This window comes from Pseudochaenichthys georgianus, chromosome 18, assembly GCF_902827115.2.
Source record: "Pseudochaenichthys georgianus chromosome 18, fPseGeo1.2, whole genome shotgun sequence".
In the NCBI taxonomy this organism is placed as follows: domain Eukaryota; kingdom Metazoa; phylum Chordata; class Actinopteri; order Perciformes; family Channichthyidae; genus Pseudochaenichthys; species Pseudochaenichthys georgianus.
This window is the reverse complement of record NC_047520.1, coordinates 24,197,709-24,219,261: the sequence shown is the minus strand read 5'-3', so window position 1 is coordinate 24,219,261 and position 21,553 is coordinate 24,197,709. Positions and strand designations below refer to the sequence as shown.

General features: G+C 42.1%; 1 protein-coding gene across 1 annotated transcript in view; it reads right to left on the bottom strand.

The window, feature by feature from the left end:
- Positions 1–20,932, bottom strand: part of LOC117463543 (voltage-dependent N-type calcium channel subunit alpha-1B-like) — a 186,054-nt gene extending 165,122 nt beyond the window's left edge. Inside the window, 10 exon segments of the mRNA XM_071206520.1 lie at positions 11,775–11,840; positions 13,493–13,599; positions 14,837–14,904; positions 16,465–16,582; positions 16,668–16,740; positions 17,014–17,145; positions 17,480–17,592; positions 17,755–17,867; positions 19,290–19,496; positions 20,764–20,932. Of these exon segments, the coding sequence (XP_071062621.1) occupies positions 11,775–11,840; positions 13,493–13,599; positions 14,837–14,904; positions 16,465–16,582; positions 16,668–16,740; positions 17,014–17,145; positions 17,480–17,592; positions 17,755–17,867; positions 19,290–19,496; positions 20,764–20,932 (1,166 nt within the window).
- Positions 20,933–21,553: the final 621 nt, after the last annotated feature.

Here is a 21,553-nt window from a genome sequence, read left to right as displayed (position 1 = left end):
CCTTCATAGTAAGGCTCCATTACATGTTATAATTTTCATCGTGTCCTTTCTACTGATATATTCCTGTCTATTGCTTTCATTTGTATTTAATGTTATTGTGTTTATACTTGTTTCCACACATTTCACAATTTGGGATGAATGAAGTATCTATCTATATATGATATCCATCTATCTATATCTGTCTGTCTATCTGTCTATCTGATCTATTATTTTATTTTTCACATACACATTAATGCAACTATATAATCAAAAGTTTTAACACATACAGAGAACCTTTTAAAGCATAATGAGTACTTCAAATGTAAGTCAATTTGGCTAGTACTTACATACCTTTACTTAAGTAAGACTATAAAGGCAAGACTTTTACTTCAGTCAAGTATCTGAATACTTTGTCTGCTACTGGTAGTCCATGGATCCATTGCTCTTAATTTCCAGTCGTAAAGAGAACCAACTGTAATGTGTTCAAGTAGATGTCCTTTCCAAATGAATCTGATGGTAACATTGGGTCAATATTAGCATTAAGGTGTTCCATCTGTTGATCACTCAGAGGACTCCGGGTGACAGGAACAACTATTCCCAGTGTTCCTCACGCAGATGACCACTGGCCTCCCAGTCAATGTAGGGGATCTGTAAAAATATGTATACTTTTCTTCCGCTGTTATGTACCGTTATAATTGTATACAAAAGAAGAATAAAGAAGTATCACTACATTCCTATGCATTAATGTAATTACTTATATTGACTGTGCGTGGGCCTGGCAGTGGGAGATTAATTTCAGGCAAAAGTGTGCACAATCAACGGTAGGGCATGTATTTTAATTGTTTTAATAATTTATATGGTTATAAAATATAACATTGAAACACTGACGCAAAGAACAAGTATGTGGAATGTGTTATTAAGTAAGTTTGCTTGACTACAGTCTAGTTCTGTATCCTACATAATGAAATATGACAATCGTTAATTTCTTTGTCAATTACTTTTATCAAATGAATATCCCACATTTGTTTTAAGCACTTTAAATGTTAGAAACAAATATTATAGGATTGATATAATATGTACAATATTTAAGTCCTGTACTCTGCAGGTACAGATAGATAGATAGATAGATAGATAGATAGATAGATAGATAGATATATGGATATCATATATAATAATAATACATTACATTTATAAAGCGCTTTTCCTGGTGCTCAAAGCGCTTACGAGCAAGTAAAACAAAATAACAACAAAAGTAGAAAGTGCTAAGCTCGGAGGAATAAGGGCAAGGGGTTATATAAATACTTCATTCATCCCAAATTGTGAAATGTGTGGAAACAAGTATAAACACAATAACATTAAATACAAATGAAAGCAATAGACAGGAATATATCAGTGGAAAGGACACGATGAATATTATAACATTTAATGTAGCCTTACTATGAAGGCTGTGTATGTGAAAAATAAAATAAAAATAAACATTGACTGATGTGTCATTTCACTAATGTAAATGTTTATGGTTAATATTGACAAAACTTTTGTAGTGCTTTGTATACTGTTGGCTAGTTTAATATACACCAATGCATTATATTCTCATAAGTGATTATCTACGTCTCTCAGAGAAACAGCCCTGTTTCCAGCATTGTGACTATGTATTTGCAAAGGATGATACAAGCAAAACAATCTAATCATAACATTAAATAAAGTTGTTGCATAAATGAAGTGGAGTAAAAAGTAAGAATAATTCCAGTCCTGTATCCTACATAATAAAATATGACAATCATGAATGTCTTTCTTTTTATGCAATCAGGATCCCACATTTGTTTTAAACACTTGCAAATGATATATGCTAGAAACCAATGGATTGATATAATATTTACAATGTAAAGTCCTGTACTGCAGGTGCTGGTAAAGAGCAATACAATGACAAAACCTTTCCAAACAAAACAACTAGTTGGTAGGTAGGTAAGGTAGGCAGACAGATAGACGGATAGATAGACGGACAGATAGATAGATGGATATCATATATAGATAGATACTTCATTCATCCCAAATTGTGAAATGTGTGGAAACAAGTATAAACACAATAACATTAAATACAAATGAAAGCAATAGACAGGAATATATCAGTAGAAAGGATGAAATGTATAACATGTAATGGAGCCTTACTATGAAGGCTGACCTAAATACGGTGCTTTTCTACAGATTACTTTATTACTGCACTGGTAAAGTAAAATTAGGCCGATTAATAAGATGTGAAGTGCTTTGTAACTTTGACCCGCTTGACTGAATACACAACAAACAATGAAGAAAGAGTTTTATCTGGGCTGCTTCGCTGCCAGCTGCTCCCCCGGGACCCGGAAGTGGCGTATCGCCTGCACTTCAACATCAACGAAGGTGCTCGAGATATGCTGTATTGAACCAATAACACAAACTAACTGTATCACTATAACATGATGATGAGGGTGATGGTGATGAAGAATGCATCTAACATTCCGCTGTTCATTATAATACAAAAACAGAGCATTAAACAAACCATCATGCTCTTACTTTGAAATCATGCGGAAATGTAGTCATCAGCTGGCCATCACGTGGTTTCCGAAAATAACCGAGTGACACGAGTAGATTTTAGCCGAGACCGGCGGAAAATATGTCTCAAAATTCCGTGTGTGTAAAAAGACGATCCGTGAACAGAGATTTGAGATCCGTGAACAGAGAGGATTCACAAATGCCTGATCGAAAGTTGTAAATGTTAAAGAGATATTCACTGATCTTTTTTTTATTTGTGAACATATTTAGCGTATTTGCAGATCCGTTTTACACTTGCAAATGTATTTGTGAGTTTGAAAATCTTTTAAATGCATTTGTGGATGTTGTTTTACATTTACAAATCACATATTTACACACAAATTATTTTTATGTTCACACAAATAATTATGAGACATATCTATGCCCATAGAGAATACTCTTGCTGTAGTACAGGGCAGAGCCATATAATAGTAATAATATGGCTCTGGTACAGGGGTGCACATAACTGGTACGCAGGTTATGTGCGTAATCTGAAATGCGTACCGTCACTTGTGTCACAAAGCGCATTTGCGTACCGACGTACTTGTGAAGCTTTTCCAGAAGGCGGTTAGATCACCGGACGACAGAGTCGGTCTCCGTGTGCACAGACAGGGCTGCTGTTAACGTCGGTCTGTACAACGGAACTGTGCCAAAACTACGCCAACCGGCTGCGGAGGGAGACTCCCCCCATCACTGGAGAACTGCGCTAAAACAGCTGATCACAACGTTCACACTCTGTGGTCACGAAGTACTCCACTAGCGCGCCCCCCCCCCCCCCCCCCTCTGTCGACTTTCCTGAGGTACTCCCCCGTTGATAGAAATCAACACGTAATGAATTAAGACCCCACGGTTTGATGATTGATAGGTGTGTGGGTTGTCTTTCATTTTGACATGCAGAAAAATGTTATAATAAACATACATAGCCTACTGTATGTTAAATGGATATATCCGCCTGCTTTCATTTATCTTTCCATTCCCACAACAATATACATAAATAAATGGCATATTTTGGACATAGTTCGAATGGTGATTAATCATGATTAATTAATTTGCAAACTGTGATTAATCTGATTAAACATTTTAATCGTTTGACAGCCCTAGTTATATTTGATGAACACATTTCAATATTAAGAGTACATACAAATTAGGGGGAAAGTAGATGGTCAATGATAGACATATAGAATAGAAAATATCAAGAATATACTGTAAATGATCTCTACAATAAAACAATTTAGTGTCGGATGTACAAAGATATTAATAGGAGGATGTGCTGAAGCACTTATTTTAACCGATATTATACATATGTATTATACTCTTGTAAGATGTATGTAGATAGAATAAGAAATGTGCAGAATATGACAGTTTAATGGTGAAGGTACACATATTGATAGATGTCTTGTAATGCACTGTTGAGGAACCTGCGACCCAAGTGTTTCATTCATTGCATAACTACACCGTAGTTGTGTATATGATATGTCAATAAACCTTAGAAAATCTTGAAATCTTGAAAGGGATGTGCAAAATAGCAATTATATACAGTCTTTAATGAACGATTAGAGAATAAGGAGTAATGAATATGCTTTATAGGGATCTGCAGATACATTTGTTGTCTTTTCAAGCACCATCTATCAAATATCTCGCCTGATTGTTTGCACTTGACAATCACCTTCCCTGAATTGTACTCAGGTATAACTAAAGTATGATTTAAGGGTTGTTTATATTTCACATAATTAATCCAAATCTGTAAAGTAACTAAAATAAATGTAGAGGAGTACAAATACCAGGTTAACCTTAAAGAAACCCCTCAGGATTACAAAAGACCCCCATCACCCCATCCATCCATCCATCCATCTTCTCCCGCTTATCCGTGGTCGGGTCGCGGGGGTAGCAGTTCCAGCAGAGAGCCCCAAACTTTCCTTTCCCTGGCCATATCAACCAGCCACACTGACTGGGGGATCCCAAGGCGCTCCCAGGCCAGCGAAGAGATATACTCCCTCCACCTGGTCCTAGGTCTACCCCTTGCTCTCTTCCCAGCTGGACGTGCCTGGAACACCTCCCTAGGGAGGTGCCCAGGTGGCATCCTAACTAGGTGCCCGAACCACCTCAACTGGCTCCTTTCGACGCGAAGGAGGAGCGGTTCAACTCTGAGTCCCTCCCGGATGACCGAACTTCTCACCTTATCCCTAAGGGAGACACCAGCCACCCTGCGGAGAAAACCCATCTCGACCGCTTGTATCCGCGATCTCGTTCTTTCGGTCATGACCCATCCTTCATGACCATAGGTGAGGGTAGGAACGAAAATGGCCCGGTAGACAGAGAGCTTTGCCTTCTGGCTCAGCTCCTTTTTCGTCACAACGGTGTGGTAAAGCGACTGCAGTACCGCTCCCGCTGCTCCGATTCTCCGGCCCATCTCACGCTCCATTGTTCCCTCACTCGAGAACAAGACCCCGAGATACTTGAACTCCTTCACTTGGGGTAAGGACTCATTCCCTACTTGGAGTGGACAGTCCATCGGTTTCCTGCTGAGAACCATGGCCTCAGATTTGGAGGTGCTGATCCTCATCCCAGCCGCTTCACACTCGGTTGCGAACCGATTCAGTGAGTGCTGAAGGTCGCAGACCGATGAAGCCATTAGAACCACATCATCTGCAAAAAGCAGTGGTGCAATCCTTAGTCCACCGAACTGCAGACCCCCTCCCCCACGACTTCTCCTCGAAATCCGATCCATGTATATTACAAACAGGATTGGTGACAAAGCGCAGCCCTGGCGGAGGCCAACCCTCACCGGAAATGGGTCCGACTTACTGCCGAGGACCCGGACACAGCTCTCGCTTTGGGAGTACAGAGATTGGATGGCCCTGAGTAGAGACCCCCTCACCCCATACTCTTGCAGCATCTCCCACAGTAACTCCCTGGGAACTCGGTCATACGCCTTCTCCAAGTCTACAAAACACATGTAGACCGGATAAGCGTACTCCCAGCCCCCCTCCAGGATCCTTGCGAGAGTAAAAAGCTGATCCATCGTTCCACGACCAGGACGGAATCCGCATTGTTCCTCCTCAATCTGAGGTTCGACAATCGGCCTGACCCTCCTTTCGAGTACCTTAGAGTAAACTTTCCCGGGGAGGCTGAGTAGTGTGATGCCTCTGTAATTGGCACACACCCTCTGATCCCCTTTTTTAAAAAGGGGAACCACCACCCCGGTCTGCCACTCCTTCGGTACTGTTTCCGACTTCCACGCGACGTTGATGAGACGTGTCAACCATGACAGTCCCTCAACACCCAGAGCCTTCAGCATTTCTGGGCTGATCTCATCCACCCCCGGGGCTTTGCCACTGTGGAATTGTTTAACGACCTCAGTGACCTCCCCCCGGGAGATTGGTGTTGATCCCCTGTCTTGAGCTCTGCCTCTAACATAGAGGGCGGAGTTGTCGGGTTCAGGAGTTCCTCACAGTGTTCCTTCCAACGCCCTAACACTCCATCAGTTGAGGTCAACAACGTCCCATCCTTACTGTACACAGCTTGGATGGTTCCCTGCTTCCCCCTCCTGAGGTGTCGGACAGTTTTCCAGAACAACTTTGGTGCCGCCCCAAAAGTCCTTCTCCATGTCTTCTCCGAACTTCTCCCACACCCGCTGCTTTGCCTCGGCCATGGCTGAGGCTGCTGCCCTTCGGGCCTGTCGGTACCTTGCCACTGCCTCGGGAGTCCCCCGGGATAACAAATCCCTGAAGGCCTCCTTCTTCAGTCGGACGGTGACCACCTCCCTGACCACCGGTGTCCACCAGGAGGTTCGAAGGTTACCGCCCCTTGAGGCACCTAAGACCTTGAGACCACAGCTCCCCGCTGCGGCTTCGGCAATAGAGGCTTTGAACACCGACCACTCTGGTGCAATGTCCCCAACCTCCACAGGAATGCCCGAAAAGCGCCGCCGGAGGTGTGAGTTGAAGGCCTCCTGAATTTGGGCCTCCTCCAGACATTCCCAGTTCACCCGAACTACACGTGTGGGCTTACCAGGTCTATCCAGAGGCTTCCCCCGCCACTCGACCCAACTCACCACCAGATGGTGATCAGTTGACAACTCCGCCCCTCTCTTTTGTCCAAAACATACGGCCTCAGGTCCAATGATACGATAACGAAATCGATCATGGACCTTCTGCCTAGGGTGCTCTGGTATCATGTAAACTTATAAGCATCCTTATGTTCGAACATGGTGTTTGTTATGGCCAATCCATGACTAGCACATAAGTCCAGTAACAAACCACCGCTCCGGTTCAGATCAGGGGGGCCGTTCCTCCCAATTACGCCCCTCCAAGTGTCTCCATCATTGCCCACATGTGCGTTGAAGTCTCCCAGCAAGATTAAAAAGTCCCCTTCAGGAGCGTCATACAGGACTCTTTCCAGGGTCTCCAAGAAGGCCGTATACTCTGAACTGCTGTTTGGTGCATAAGCACACACAACAGTCAGAGTTTCCCCCCCATAACCCGCAGGCGTAGGGAGGCAACCCTCTCATCCACTGGGGTAAACTCCAACAACGAAGCACACAACCGGGGATTTGTGAGTATCCCCACACCCGCCCGGCGCTTCACACCTTGAGCAACTCCGGAGAAGAATAGAGTCCAACCCCTATCCAGAAGTAAGGTTCCAGAGCCGACGCTGTGCGTAGAGGTGAGCCCAACCAGATCCAGCTGGTAACGCTCCACTTCCCGCACAAGCTCCGGCTCCTTCCCCCCCAGAGAGCTGACGTTCCACGTCCCCAAAGCCAGCTTCTGTCGCCCGGGTCTGGTCCGTCGAGACCCTCTGCTTTCACTGCCACCCTTCTGGCAGCGCACCCGACCCCATCGCTGTTTCCCGTAGGTGGTGGGCCCGCGGGACGGAGAAGCGGAGGTGTTGCCCACGTTGCCTTTTCGGGCTGTGCCCGGCCCGGGCTCCGTGGCAAGCCCAGCCACCAGACGCTCGCTGGTGAGTCCTCCTTCTGGGCCTGGCTCCAGAAGGGGACCCCGGGCTTCCTCCGGGCCGGGTATCCTCACTTCTTTGTTGTTCTTTCATGAGGTTTGAACCAATCTTAGTCTGGCCCCTTGCCTGAGACCAATTTGCCATGGGAGACCCTACCAGGAACACAAGGTTCCAGACAACACAGTCCCCAGGTTCATCAGGGCACACAAACCTCTCTACCACGGTAAGGTGCTAGTTCTTCAGAGAGGTGGGGTGATTACCCATCACCCCACCACAAACTATTCTGTCTGCTACCGTCTGGCAGGCGGTACCGCAGAATCCAGACTAAAACCACCAGACTCAGGGACAGTTTCATCCCACAGGCAAGAAGACTATTAAACACCTGAACTTTTGAAACAACATTCATAACATATGGCTGCAATTTACAAATTATTTATCTAATATATCATATTGCAATCACTTGTATATAAACACCAATGTGTTTCGCATCCCCTAAACCTCCAGGGATGTACACAGTTTAATACTGGCAACTTCTAATTATGGCAAATACGAAAACGTCTTTTAAAACTACAATTCCCAGTAGAGACGCACCATAGAACATGTTGCGAAACACACATATAGCCAGCATGTGTAGTTCGAGTCCAGTTTTGGATAGTGTGCCGTCGATGGGTTTCATTCCATTTGAAAGTGCTGTTTGACGCTCGGCGTAAACTTTGTGCACTGCCACTCCAACATCCAATCACAGAGCTTGAGGACTAATCACAGGGTTTGTCAAGCAAAGCGGCTGGTGTAGTCCTAAACGATAGCTGAGGATTATGGGTAGTAATAATAATAATAATAATAATAATAAATTATATTTATATAGCGCCTTTCAAGGGACCCAAGATCGCTGTACATGGTGGCCAAACAAAACAAACAGACAATCAACGGGCAAACCAAATAAATAAATAAAGGAAGCCGGGGGACCAGAAAAGGGCTAGAGCCCGAACGCCAGGGTGAACAGGTATGTTTTTAGTGATGATTTGAAGATGTCCAGGGAGGAGGCATTACGGATCTCGGCAGGAAGTGTACAGTATTCCAGAGGGTGGGGGCCGCAACACTGAATGCCCTGTCACCAACAGTTCGGAGGCGAGAGCGGGGGATGGAGAGCAGGCCCGTGTCTGAGGACCGCAGACTCCGAGAAGGGGTGTAGGGATGGAGGAGGTCCGATAAGTACTGGGGGGCGAGGGAATAGAGGGACTTGTACGTGAGGATGAGTGTTTTGTATTGAATCCGGGACTTGACCGGCAGCCAGTGTAGGTGGATGAGGGTGGGGGTGATATGGTGCCATGGCTTGGTGTAGGTGAGAAGCCTGGTGGCAGAGTTCTGGACGTATTTGAGCTTATCCATGGTTTTGCTGGGAACCCCGGACAGGACTCCATTGCAATAGTCCAGACGGGATGTAATGAAGGCGTGTACAAGGGTTTCTGCCACAGAGTCAGAGAGTGAAGCCCGGATTCTGGCAATGTTTTTTAGGTGGTAGAAGGCGGATTTGGTGACAGATTTGACGTGTGCCTGGAAAGAGAGGGTGGTGTCCAGGATGACTCCCAGATTGCGGACTTCAGTGGACGGGGAGATGGAGCAGCCGTCAATGGAGAGAAGCAGGTCTCCAACCTTCTGGAGCTGCGTCTTGGGAGCCACAATCATGAGCTCTGTTTTATTGCTGTTGATTTTGAGCAGGTTTGATGACATCCAGTTTTTAATCCGCTATTAGTGTAGTGTCTTCTGCCATCCTAAACTCCGATACAACTATTTGTTTCTCAGAATCGAACTGCACGCCAAAGGACCCTAACCAAGCGTCGCTATTGGACTATCAGGGAGTGCTAATTTGTATGTGTAGTGTTTGATGCCCTTTTACTGATGTGTACTGTGCAGTTGTTTAAGCTATTTTGTGGTGTGTTGTAACGTTACACAGAATAAGCCTCATAAATAAAATGCTTTTTATGTAATAGTTAACAACAACAGTTGTTAATACTCTGTACTGTACTGTATAAGTATTTAATGTTTTAAAAAATGTGAATTGCTGTATTTATTTTATGCAATTTGACTTGAGTAAAAGTTATTGCTGATGAAACGCCTTTTTTACTCTCGTGATCATTTCTCCCCATCTAAAATGTGCATAACATACAGCATGTTCCTGCTACTCCACTCACCTGTTTTAGCTACGATGTACATACTTTCTATAAATTGGAAATTACATTTCTATAAATTAAATCCCAATGCCTAATTATAAGAAAGTGATGATGTGTGATCTGATGAGACTATAGGATTGTAACCCCCCCTTGCTTACTGAAAACTCAGCCTGCATATTACAGAATGTATCAGCAGCATCAAGCTAACTGCTATGTGTCGTGGTGAAACACTACAGAGTCTGGGCTATGTTTCCAATATCTTCATCTTCTGTTAAAAAATAAAACAGCTAAAATACTCATTAGATGTTTTTCTCTTTGCATCTGTAGCTTTCTCCAAATTCAACAAAATCTAGCATTAGATAGGGCCTAATTACTATTTACACTGAAAATACTGAAACATTGAATTTAATTAAATGTTTTATGTCAACAACTTTCACGTAACTCAATTAGGTTAGTTGAAAGCAATAATATTAAATAAAAAATACAAATATTAGGTTCAACTTAATATAATTTGTTCAGTGTAATTTCAGAAAACATTTAAGCAAAACAATTATTGTCCTGATGTAATCAGCTATTACCTGTAGGCTGTAGTGTATTCCCTTATCATCACTCATTAACCTGTTAATGGCATTCCCAGAACAAATTCAGATTGAACATAGTAAAAAAAAAGCTACTTATAGTGAAAACCACCCTTGAATGATGGGATAGTAGACTAAAAGCTTTAGGAATCAAAACTATAACATAAGTACCCTGTATCAAGATTGATGCAGAACAAGGGACATTTGACCTTTTTAGAGAGGTTTAGCAAAAGAAAAACACTTCTGGGGTCATTTGGGTGCATTTGCCATATATATGGCCCCCCTCGGTCGATTTTGATGATTGACACCTCTTTTTAACCGTTAGAGCCAATAGAATCGAGGGGAGGTTCCTAAAATCCATCTAAACATTACCCATTGGTGAATGAGTGATGCGTAGCCTGAATGTCCTGGAACCGGAAGCTGTCATGGACTCTGGTAGCTCTCATAGCAACTATAAATGAAGATGGATTATCAGTAATCATTTCAGACACATTGGATTAACCTATGGATTAACCTTCAGCAGCGTTTTTATCGTTTTAATGCCATTGAACACAACTGTTGATCAGAACAACAGCATAGGTAAGACAATGTCCCGTTTTTGCTCCTAAAGCTCCGTGTTGTGATGTCTGTTCTTGCTTCCCGTGTCGCAAGTTCTGATCGCTCAGTGATGATACTAATACCTGTAGAATCTGTGGAATCTCATTTTGCTAATCTATATCTTGTTTGTGCAGATCTGATATGTAATAAGGGTATTTATACCTAGAGTTCTATGCTAAGTGTGGTAGCATTTTTTCGCATTTCTGTGTTGTGTTTGGGTAAAAATTGTTCATATCGTCAGTTAGCTGAGTTTCTTCCCGTTAAGTGGGAATGACACATTAATAGGTTTTTAAATGTTAAGAAGCCCTGAGACACAGTTTCGTGAAAAAAAAAAAAAAAACTGCAGCGCCTCTGGGTTGAACAGGTTAAAGGTCATTTGAGGAGTTGTGGTAAATAGTAAGATTTATTGTAGTGTTATTTTGCTACTGGGTCATCCATATACTCTACAACTTTCTATTTAGTTTTTAAATTAATTTTGAAAGGCTTCTATTAGTGTTTGCATAGCAACATATTGAAGAATGATAGGAATTTAACAAATACTAAGTACCTTAGCATACGTCTGTGTTTGTACGGAGGAGTGGCGTTCTCTATCTGCATAACACAAGCTGCCTGCAATATCACACAATACATGTTGACAACCAGCGTTTGAAGATGAGTCACAGCTAAAAGTATAAATTCAGGCAAAAGATGTCAACCACGAACAGCCAAGTACCATGATCACTGACACACACCGACACACACACAACAGTGGAAAGACAACACTCACACAGCTCTATCAGAAGGTGTGATCACAGAGGAACTGTCATGTTGTTTTGGGCATTTCAGAATGAAATGATGACACCACAAGAAGACAGGATTAAACATTGGAGGAAGAGGAATGAGAGAAAGGTAATGGAGGGTTACATATTGTAGCAGAGAGGTCATAACTCACAGTGAGTTAACGCTGCAGATGGATGAGCTGCTAGAGTGCGCATTACCTCGACTGCGTGTTAGAAAACTGCACATGCACAAAACAAAAATGGGGAAGAGGGAACATCATATACTGTAGGATGAAGTCAGAGAAACAACCACAGACAACCTGACATTTCTCTGTGTGGTGTGTCCTTTAGTCTCCCATCACTTCTCAATGCAGACAACACAAGACTGAGCCAGAGAGGAAAGTTCACAAACACACCGTCAGGGACATTTATACTATACTACAATGAGCAAGATTAATACCATTACATCATAGAAATAAGAAGGTATGGCGTTAACAACATGGTACTGTTCAGACTGTTCATGTTATGTTGCCCACTCAAATAAAAAACATCTGAAACAGGAATAAAGCAATACATATTAAATCCCAGGTACCTGGTTCAATAACCAGACTGATATGCAGTATAATAAACATTTGGTTAGGAGACAGTGGCAAGTGAATTATGTCACTATAAGAACGTTATTAGCAAATAAAAACACCAGGAATAGGATAGGTTATTTTTGTCAGGTATAATAATAATAATAATAATAATACATTACATTTATAAAGTGCTTTTCCTGGTGCTCAAAGCGCTTAATGTAATAATGTATCTCAAAATCAGACCAAACGTCATGCGGCACACAGAGTGGAGAGAAGCTTATGTTTCAATTTCTTAGTAGCCTGTGTGAGCCAGTTAAAGGGAAGCAGGGGGAGATTATTCTTCAGATACTTTTATTTTAAAAATATTTCATGACTATGGCTGATATTAAGCCAAGGTTAGCAATATAGAAGGAAGGATCATGGATTGAAAATCAAAAAATACTAAAGTGAACGGGGATATGGGGGCATGGTCAAAAAACAAGATTCAATCTGGTTCAATAGAATTCTAAGATTTTAAATTTCAAATCCTGCTGACTACTTGAAGCCTTTGCTATGCATCCTGAACACAGCTGTGTTCCAAAATGAAAAATAGTAACTAAGAGGAAGCTACGTCTGTCTTTTACACTCGTGTTTGTGTAAAAGCAGACAGTGAAACAAGAAGAAGAAGAAGAAGAAGAAGAAGAAGAAGAAGAAGAAGAAGAAGAAGAAGAAGAAGAAGAAGAAGAAGAAACTCCTGCATGAAGAGATTCCATATGTTTGGGCTGTAGCTATAGCCATGTATTGTCTCACATGTGTGTATTGTTTGTATTTAAATAATGAGTTATTATGTGCATAGCTGATTTTCTTTTTAGCCTAACTTCTGTTATTGTCAATTTTCTTATATTTTTCAGGTTAAAGAGATAGTTGTGATTTTGTAAAACAACGAACAAAAACAGTACAATGGTAAATTGGGAGTTGGTGCTCTACCAATGCCCCAAGCAGTTAGTGACTGTGTTGGGTCACAAAATAACCACAACTGATCGAGGCGTACACTTAAAACTAATATATATGTTTGTCTAGGTTGAGTACTTGTTGCCCTGTCTCTGTCCACAGCAGCACTTTGGTTATGTTCAGTAACTCCTGTCTGTCTCTCCACACTGGAGGCATCAGACAATGACTATGGAGACTCATTCCACATACAACCCCCCCTCATATCATCCACACTGCTGGTCCTTAGCATGAGCAGTACAACAACCTGCATGTAGCCTGAGTGTGTGTGTGTTTCTGAGTGTGTGTGCTCAGTGAGGAGGCAGACTTCAGAGGAGTGGACTCACGCTGTGATAGAGATGTTGGTGGATGACATGGGGCTGACCTCCTTCCCCTCCTGTGTTTTCTGGAGTGCGAGCTTCTTATTGATGGCCTCCTCTTGCTGCTCTTCATCCTGGACAGTATGTGCAGAAACAAACACACACACACACACACACACACACACACACACACACACACACACACACACACACACACACACACACACACACACACACACACACACACACACACACACACACACACACACACACACACACACACACACACACACACACACACACACACACACACACACACACACACACACACACACACACACACACACACACACACACACACACACACACACACACACACAGCAAGTCAATGAGAGGTTTGGCCTTATAGTAACATGTTGATGACTGTGCAGTGCAGTTGGCTAGCCTCCGTATGCAGTCGAGGGTTCAGCTCATGGGTACATGATAAATTCACTGCATTTATATATCTCTTTTCCAGTCTTTGTAACACCACATATATACATATACAAGTCAAAAAGTACCCATTCACACACATTCATACAGAGGCTGCCATACAGACCCACACCCACACACTGATGGCCATCGTCAACATCTGGACTGCAGGGGTTTGGGATTGATCCACCGACCCTTAGGTTGAAGCGTGACTATCTACATTGTGAGCCACAGCTCCCCATAGCAGGACTATGTTTGGTGATCCACCAGCCAAAGGGATCCCTATAAGTCCATCTTTTATTATTCAAGGTACCCTTGAGCAAGGCACCGAACCTCTGGCGCCGCACAAACTGGCAACCTGTTTGCTTAGACATATCTCGGTATATCGGACAAATGCATGTGTGTGTATTGTACTGTGGGAACACCTGTACTTCCCCTGGGGGGAAAACAAAGTAATGACCATGTCACCTTCTCACCGTGTCTGGTATGCGAAAGTTATTCATTTTAAGTTAAGCACTTCCAATGACCAATATCTTTTTTCTGAAACTTTCAAAACGTTGATTTTCATTTCCACCTCAAATTCACCAACTGTTAAGGATTTAAAGGACCTGTGGAAACCCTGCACATTGGGGTTAACACCTGCCCCCTGGTGAGGGATAAAGAGCTACAAATAATCTTATAAATTAAATATAATGATATACTGACCTGGCATTACATCAGTTATATAACAACAGCCACTCCGAAATGACCTCACACACATCCCATTCATATTCACTGTCTTCTATAAGATAAATAAAAGGCTGGCTGCATGTGGGATTGGGTTTAAGGTAAACCCATTTATTGATGGATGCTGTTGGTGTTTGAAGCCAGGATGTGTGAGGCTATAAAGAAATACTGTACCTTAGTGAGCTCCTGGGCATTGGCCAGGTTATCCACAGCGATGGCCAAGAAAACGTTGAGCAGCGTGTCTGGTTATTTGTGGTCTGAGAAAAATATCAGTGTTGACATAATTTCGAAAATGTTAACCGAGTCATTTTCAAGATTGAGTTCCAATGATAAACTGGAGTGGCACAGGATCAGCTGCATGACCCGCCATCAAGTGCTTCATCCAAAAGGACGGGAGGATGGACTTTGTGTTTAACAGCAAGTGCTTCATCCAAAAGGACAGGAGGATGGACTTTGTGTTTCAGTGATTTATCATCAAAGGTAGGCCTAAGTCATTTTCAATGTGGGCCGCCGTGCCGACTTAATTCATTTGTAATTGTTACTTGGCTGTGGGCGCCCTGTCATGATAGGTGTTTATATACATCTGGTCGAAGTCTTGACTGATGATGCGAATTTATTGAAATCTCCAATATCAACAGCAGTGGCGAGCCGTGACTTTTATACCTAGGCCCTCTGACCCCCTCCTTCCCTCGAAAAAGAAGAGTTATTACGTCACAGCGTATACTTCAGCCGTACACAGTTGTTTTGATATTCCGCTGAAGTAGGGTTACGCTGTGACGTAATAACACTTTTTTGTTTGTTGTTGTTGTGAGGGCCTAGGTATAAAAGTCACGGCTCGCCACAGCAAATGATTGATTGACTGCAAGCTGGTTTTGATTTTATAATTTGATAAGTGAGATTAACTAATGGTTAAATGTAAAACATATTATTTTAAAATAGATGTTTTTGCTATTATGCATCCGTGTTTTATGTGTGTTCATTATTGTGCTTTTGACAAAAGATGATCCAAACACTGATGAGAGATGATTTTTCTATTATGATTGGCTGAGCAATCATTGTGGTTGAATGTTTCGATCTTATTCTATGTTGTGATTGTTATTGATGTAATTGATGTTGTGTAAGACCACACTCAAATATGAAGACGCCTATTGATTTAAGTTATGACCAAATTATTATTAGACTAATGTTTTAAGGTTATCATAAATGATAAAAAGAGTAGAACTGTTTGAGAATATGTATGTCCTTACTCCTAAGAGTCTAACCGTTTCTGTCTGTTAACGTTTATCACCAACCCTGAGTCTGTTATCTGTCTTAAGGAATGGCAGGCTTCAGCTATTGTTGATATGACCAGTGTTATGACCAGGCAACAGAGGGTTTTATGACTGTGAGAACAGTGGCTTCCAAGCACCACAGACAGGTGATTCAGTGTCTCCAGATGTTTGGGCTATCTCCAGTGCCCCAATATGTTGATTAACTCTCTGTAAACTAGTTAAAAGGTCTATCGAGAGAGAGGCTGGTCAGAATTGATGTGGCAACCCACCCGTGCAGTCAGAACCTCTGGCTGCTGTGACTTGTGATGTGAAATTCTCCGGCCGATACTTGTAATAAAACACCAGTGTTTGACATCAAAGCTCCAACTCTCCTTGTGTCTCTCGGAGTCCTGACTCTCCATGGCTGCAGAAGTTCCCCTTACAGAATCAATGTACAATTGCAGCTGTTCTTCAAATGAATGCTGCAAACTTTCATTGTGGCTGATTGAATGCCACAAACATGAAGTGATTTGGATCAATCGGCAAGGATACAGTTTCCAAAGAGAGTGAGAATGATGAAATAAATGGAGGTGAACATCCCCCCTTTAACGCCCCCCTGGGATTCGATCCCATGGTACATGACTGCGTTCCAGTCCTCCCCAGTGAGGATCTGCAGGGAAGACACAGGCTCAGGGTTTGAATCCACTTCAGTGCAACAAGCAGAGCAGGGGGGGCATGATGGAGGTGACCTTTACCTGGAACACGGTGAGAATGGCTGCTGGGAATGTGTCAAAGTTTGTTGTCGGTGTTTCATCTTCAAAATTAAATCTGCAGGGAGAAAAAAAAACAGTGTTTGAATGTATAGATTTACAGCCACATCCCAATCAAAGTCCTACCTTTATTTAATGTAACAAGTAATGTGTAATGCATTACTTTCTTTGAGCAACTACCCCAACACTGGTCATATTGTATGTCATCTGATTTGCAGGGTGCTATCAAAAAAGGCAGGTGCATTCAATCTTGCATATTAGGTGTGTGTGTTCAGACTCAGTATAAATGCTTAATGCAAATTGTGTAAATCAGGTTCACTGAATGACTCACTGTCCACCAAACAGCTGCATGCCCAGCAGAGCGAACACCACGATGAAGAGGAAGAGGAGGAACAACAGGCTGATGATGGACTTCATGGAGTTGAGAAGGGATACCACCAGGTTCCTCAAAGAATTCCAGTACCTACACACACAGATATATAAAACATATCATTATTTAATGATACCCCCCAGATGCCCAGACTATTACAAAAAGTTAAAACGCTTTCAGCAAGATACATGTATATCCAATTCCCGCTGCATTGTTTAAAAAAATATTCTGTGGTATAAGACGTTCAATCAAATAAGGACATATATGAACTCCTCTACTGTTTCAACAGCTGGTCATTAAACAGAACAGGAGGAACATGAGGGGCATTGCGGTGGGTTACAACAATATAATATAAAGTTAATATAAAATGCACTTTATATCATAAGCAGTGTTTCCAGCACTCTGGCAGGAGACTCTGAAGACTCACTTGGTGACTTTGAAGATCCTGAGCAGCCTCAGAGCTCGCAGCACACTGATCCCAAACGACGCGCCGGGTTTGATGGCCGCCCAGATGACCTCAAAAATGCTGCCGATAATCACCTACGAACACAGTTTCCATTTCCAAACACTGCAGTCATTTTGCTATTCTAGCAACAGTCAAACTTACACTTTCTTCTGGAAGCACTCGTCCTGGATCGTTTGAGTGACTCGACACATGCTCACACTAAGAGCCACCAGGGAGTGACTGAACAGGAGACTCACCCCAAAGTCAAAGCAGTTGAATGAGGAGTGGAAGTAGTTCTGGGGTCCCAGGCCGTACATTTTCATGGACATCTCTGCCAGGAACAGGCCCAGGAATACAAACTCGGCCAGGTCTGCCAGGGGACGATAAGGAAACACAGATCAATGCCCGGGCTAAAACACAATTCTGTACAATTCAATAGAGCAGCTTCTGCTGGCTGTTCAGCTGTGCCCTCAGCAAATAGGACACAGCAAGAGTCTGTTGTTTGAGAATATAATGCTGCATACTGCCATAACAGAGTGGGTAGGATCTACTGTATGTTTGCTAACATGTGTTAATGAAATGTACAATGGTACCTGTGTGATGTATGTTTGTACATCTGTCTATACACTCTGTTTATCCAAAGCATGACACCAAAGGCTTTTTGTATCTGCATTAGCAGAGAACAAATGTAACCCTTATATCCCACTAGGATTTGTTGTCAACGTTTGGGAGATACCTATGATATCAGGCTGTCAATCAAGTTCAAGTTGTAGTTTTTACTATTTTTGCAAAAATTCAAAAGCAATTCAAAGCACTTTGAATTGCCTTGTGTTGAAAGGTGCTATATAAATAAACTTAACTTGCCTTGCCTTAATTGCCTTGCCTTGCCTTAATTGCCTTTCCTTAATTGCCTTGCCTTAATTGCCTTGCCTTAATTGCCTTGCCTTAATTGCCTTGCCTTGTCTTGCCTATTTTCCACCAGACTGAGCCACTTTCTCATGTCTGCCCTAAAGGTCATTGCATGCCAGTTGTCCTGGTTTCCACTAGGGACATTGATGGCATAGGGTAAACACTCCGTACATTAATACATATTAGGTAGTTATGATTGGTAAGGATTATGGTTAAAATATGTAATTCATAATAAAATATCCATATAATTTTATGGCAGCATTTGTTTGGTCCTCTAAGGAAATAAGAGCAGATTTTTTGTATCAAGTGAGGCACAATGGTTTACACGAAGCTGCCTTCACAGAGAGGAGATGTTCTCCTGCCTCATCACGAGGTCGGGCAGAGCCTTTAGGTGCACACAGATAGTTTCTGTTGTTTCTATGGTTACCTGCACTGTTAGCCTGTGCACTTTGAGCACAGCACTCTCTGGACATTCCCAGTGCAGAGCGGATTGACTGCTTCATGTGAAGGCAGTTTCAGAATATCACACAGAATGAGCATGTGCATACAGTGTCATTATGCAGACCAGTCTACGTTACAGCTGCATACAATAATGGTATAGTGCTGCTGGGCAACGATTACAATTATTGAGGTAGCAGTGACCCATGTTTGTCTGTATGTGTCTTCAGAGCCAGTGAGCAGCGGACTTTCAAAATAATAACAGTTAACACGCGATCAAATCATTTTCAGCATTATGAAATGAATTAGTTAATGCGATAATGACACGTTAACTTGCCCAGCCCTAGTATTTTACAATAATTAGGATGTATAGAGGCTGTTTTTTAAACATGTGAATGCTAAGATGAGGAGCTACACAGTGACATGACAGACAGTATAAACTCACACAGAGCGAAGGTGAGCCACTCCGGCTGGTCGTAGTGAACGATGGCCACACACAGCGTGTTGAGGCCCACCAGACACAGCACGGTCCAGTAGAAGCTCTGGGACTTCACCAGGTGGCGGATAGTGAAGCGGAGCCTCTTCTCCTTCCTCCTGAAGTACAATGAGTTCTCGTTCTTGCTCTTCAAGCTGGCCCGGGCGAACGGAGACCCTGGGGGGGCAGTTGGAGCAAAACATACAAAATGCAATAAAGTGACCTCGTCTTAAAGCAAGGAGATCAGACTCTGTTTGAGGGCAGCTACTTTCAACCTGAGCCTTGTTTTATAACACAAGTAGGGATGTCACAAGAACTGATGCTGTTGTTGTTCTACATTCCTCCATATTACACAAGTACCAGGGATACAATTCTCCCCGAGTTGACGGGGCAGCACCAATGCAGCTGCAGCTCTGCCCACTCTTCCAAACGTGTGTTTGTAATTCTGGATTGTGGATAATCAGGGATTAATAATACATTCTCAAAAATCAGTGCAATCAAACTTTTCACACAATGAGTAAACAATTCACACAGAGACATCCACGACTGTTGGAATAATTGTTTTGGTATTTGGTTTACCCTAGTTGTTCTATCGGTACGGCCCTAAACGCACTAATTCACTGCAGATACATGTAATTGTTAGATTGAAGATGGCACTTATGGGAAGAACCATAAGAACAAACGTAATAAATGTGATATAATAAATGTATAAATGTTCTTAAGACTTATCACAACCGCAGCTTTTTCATGTGAGGACTTTTCATTATCTTTTGGCTTTTAAAATCGTAGCGCCATGTTGTTCACCACTGCCTTTAGGCTGTTCTATAATAAACCTTCTGTAACTGAAATGAAACCCAAATCTCAAGTATGACTGGATTCAAAAGGGAGTGAGAAAAAATTAATGTGATATTATAATTGCATTAGCAAAGGAAGAATAGTGTGTGTGTGTGTGTGTGTGTGTGTGTGTGTGTGTGTGTGTGTGTGTGTGTGTGTGTGTGTGTGTGTGTGTGTGCGTGTGCGTGTGTGGGGGGGGGGATAAGTAGGTTTGCTTGTATCAATGACAACTTTTCTAAATAATTCAACTACCCATATCTGACAATATCTGCAACTTTTTTCACAGTAGAGGTACATTTGTCCTGTCACCGGATAAGAAACAATTGTATTCCTTTATTCTTTGGATGTATAGGATATACTTAAATTAATGGATAATGTACCTCTACAGCCAGGTATATACTGAATATACTGATGAAAAAAACTCTTAAAGTATAATATTTTCAATGTGGCCTCTTGGTGCAAAGATATTTCAACTCAACACAAAAGTGTTCACATGAGAGTCCATTTAATACGTCTGACAATCTGTCACAATCTAGCAAAACAGCATCGTCTCTGATTGTAGTGTGAACAACAGTGTGAGGGTCTGGCAGGAACAGATCTGGCGTCTCACCAGCAGATGGGATGTCAGTGAAGTGGTCCTCGCCCTCTTCAGCGTTGATGAGGTCATTCTTACTCTTCTTGGTTCTTTTGAGCACTGCATCCCAACATGGAAAGAAACAGCAGAGTCGTGAGGCCGCTCGTCTGAACCACACTCTTCTGTTAATGTTAATAAGGAACATTCTTCTTTTCATCATTTGCTTTCATCACAAAGGTTGGTTTTTTTTAATCTTAATTACAGTTTCATATGTCGCCATGTCTGACCAGTCCCCTGTATTCAATATCAATGAATTAATATACAATCCATTCGTATTGGACTATACTGCACTAAAATAAAGCAACGGTCGAATGAGTAAAACCCCATTTCTGTTTTATCTGATGTATAGAAAATAAAACAAGACAGGAACCTATATCATATATATATCATCTTATATTTAGGGCTGAAACACTCTTTAGGTTTGAGCCTTTAGTCATCAAAACAAGACATCTGAACATAAATCAACTTGGGCTCTGGGAACCAGAACAATTGCTACTACTGACATTTTATGGTTTTAATTATAATAATAATAAGTGGCTTTATGAAGGCTCTTTAACCAGCGTTATTAGTGGTTATCAGAACTATAGATATGTGCTGGAAAGTCCTGTTACACCTATGAGTAGATTCAAAACGCAGTAATATTCTGACAGATACAAAACAAGAAGGTCAGAGAAATGTACACTACAGTTTGTCCCGTTTGAAACCAAAGGTCATTGTTCAGTTATTCCAACTGAAGCAGCCTGTTAAGCAAAGTTATGTCATGTAC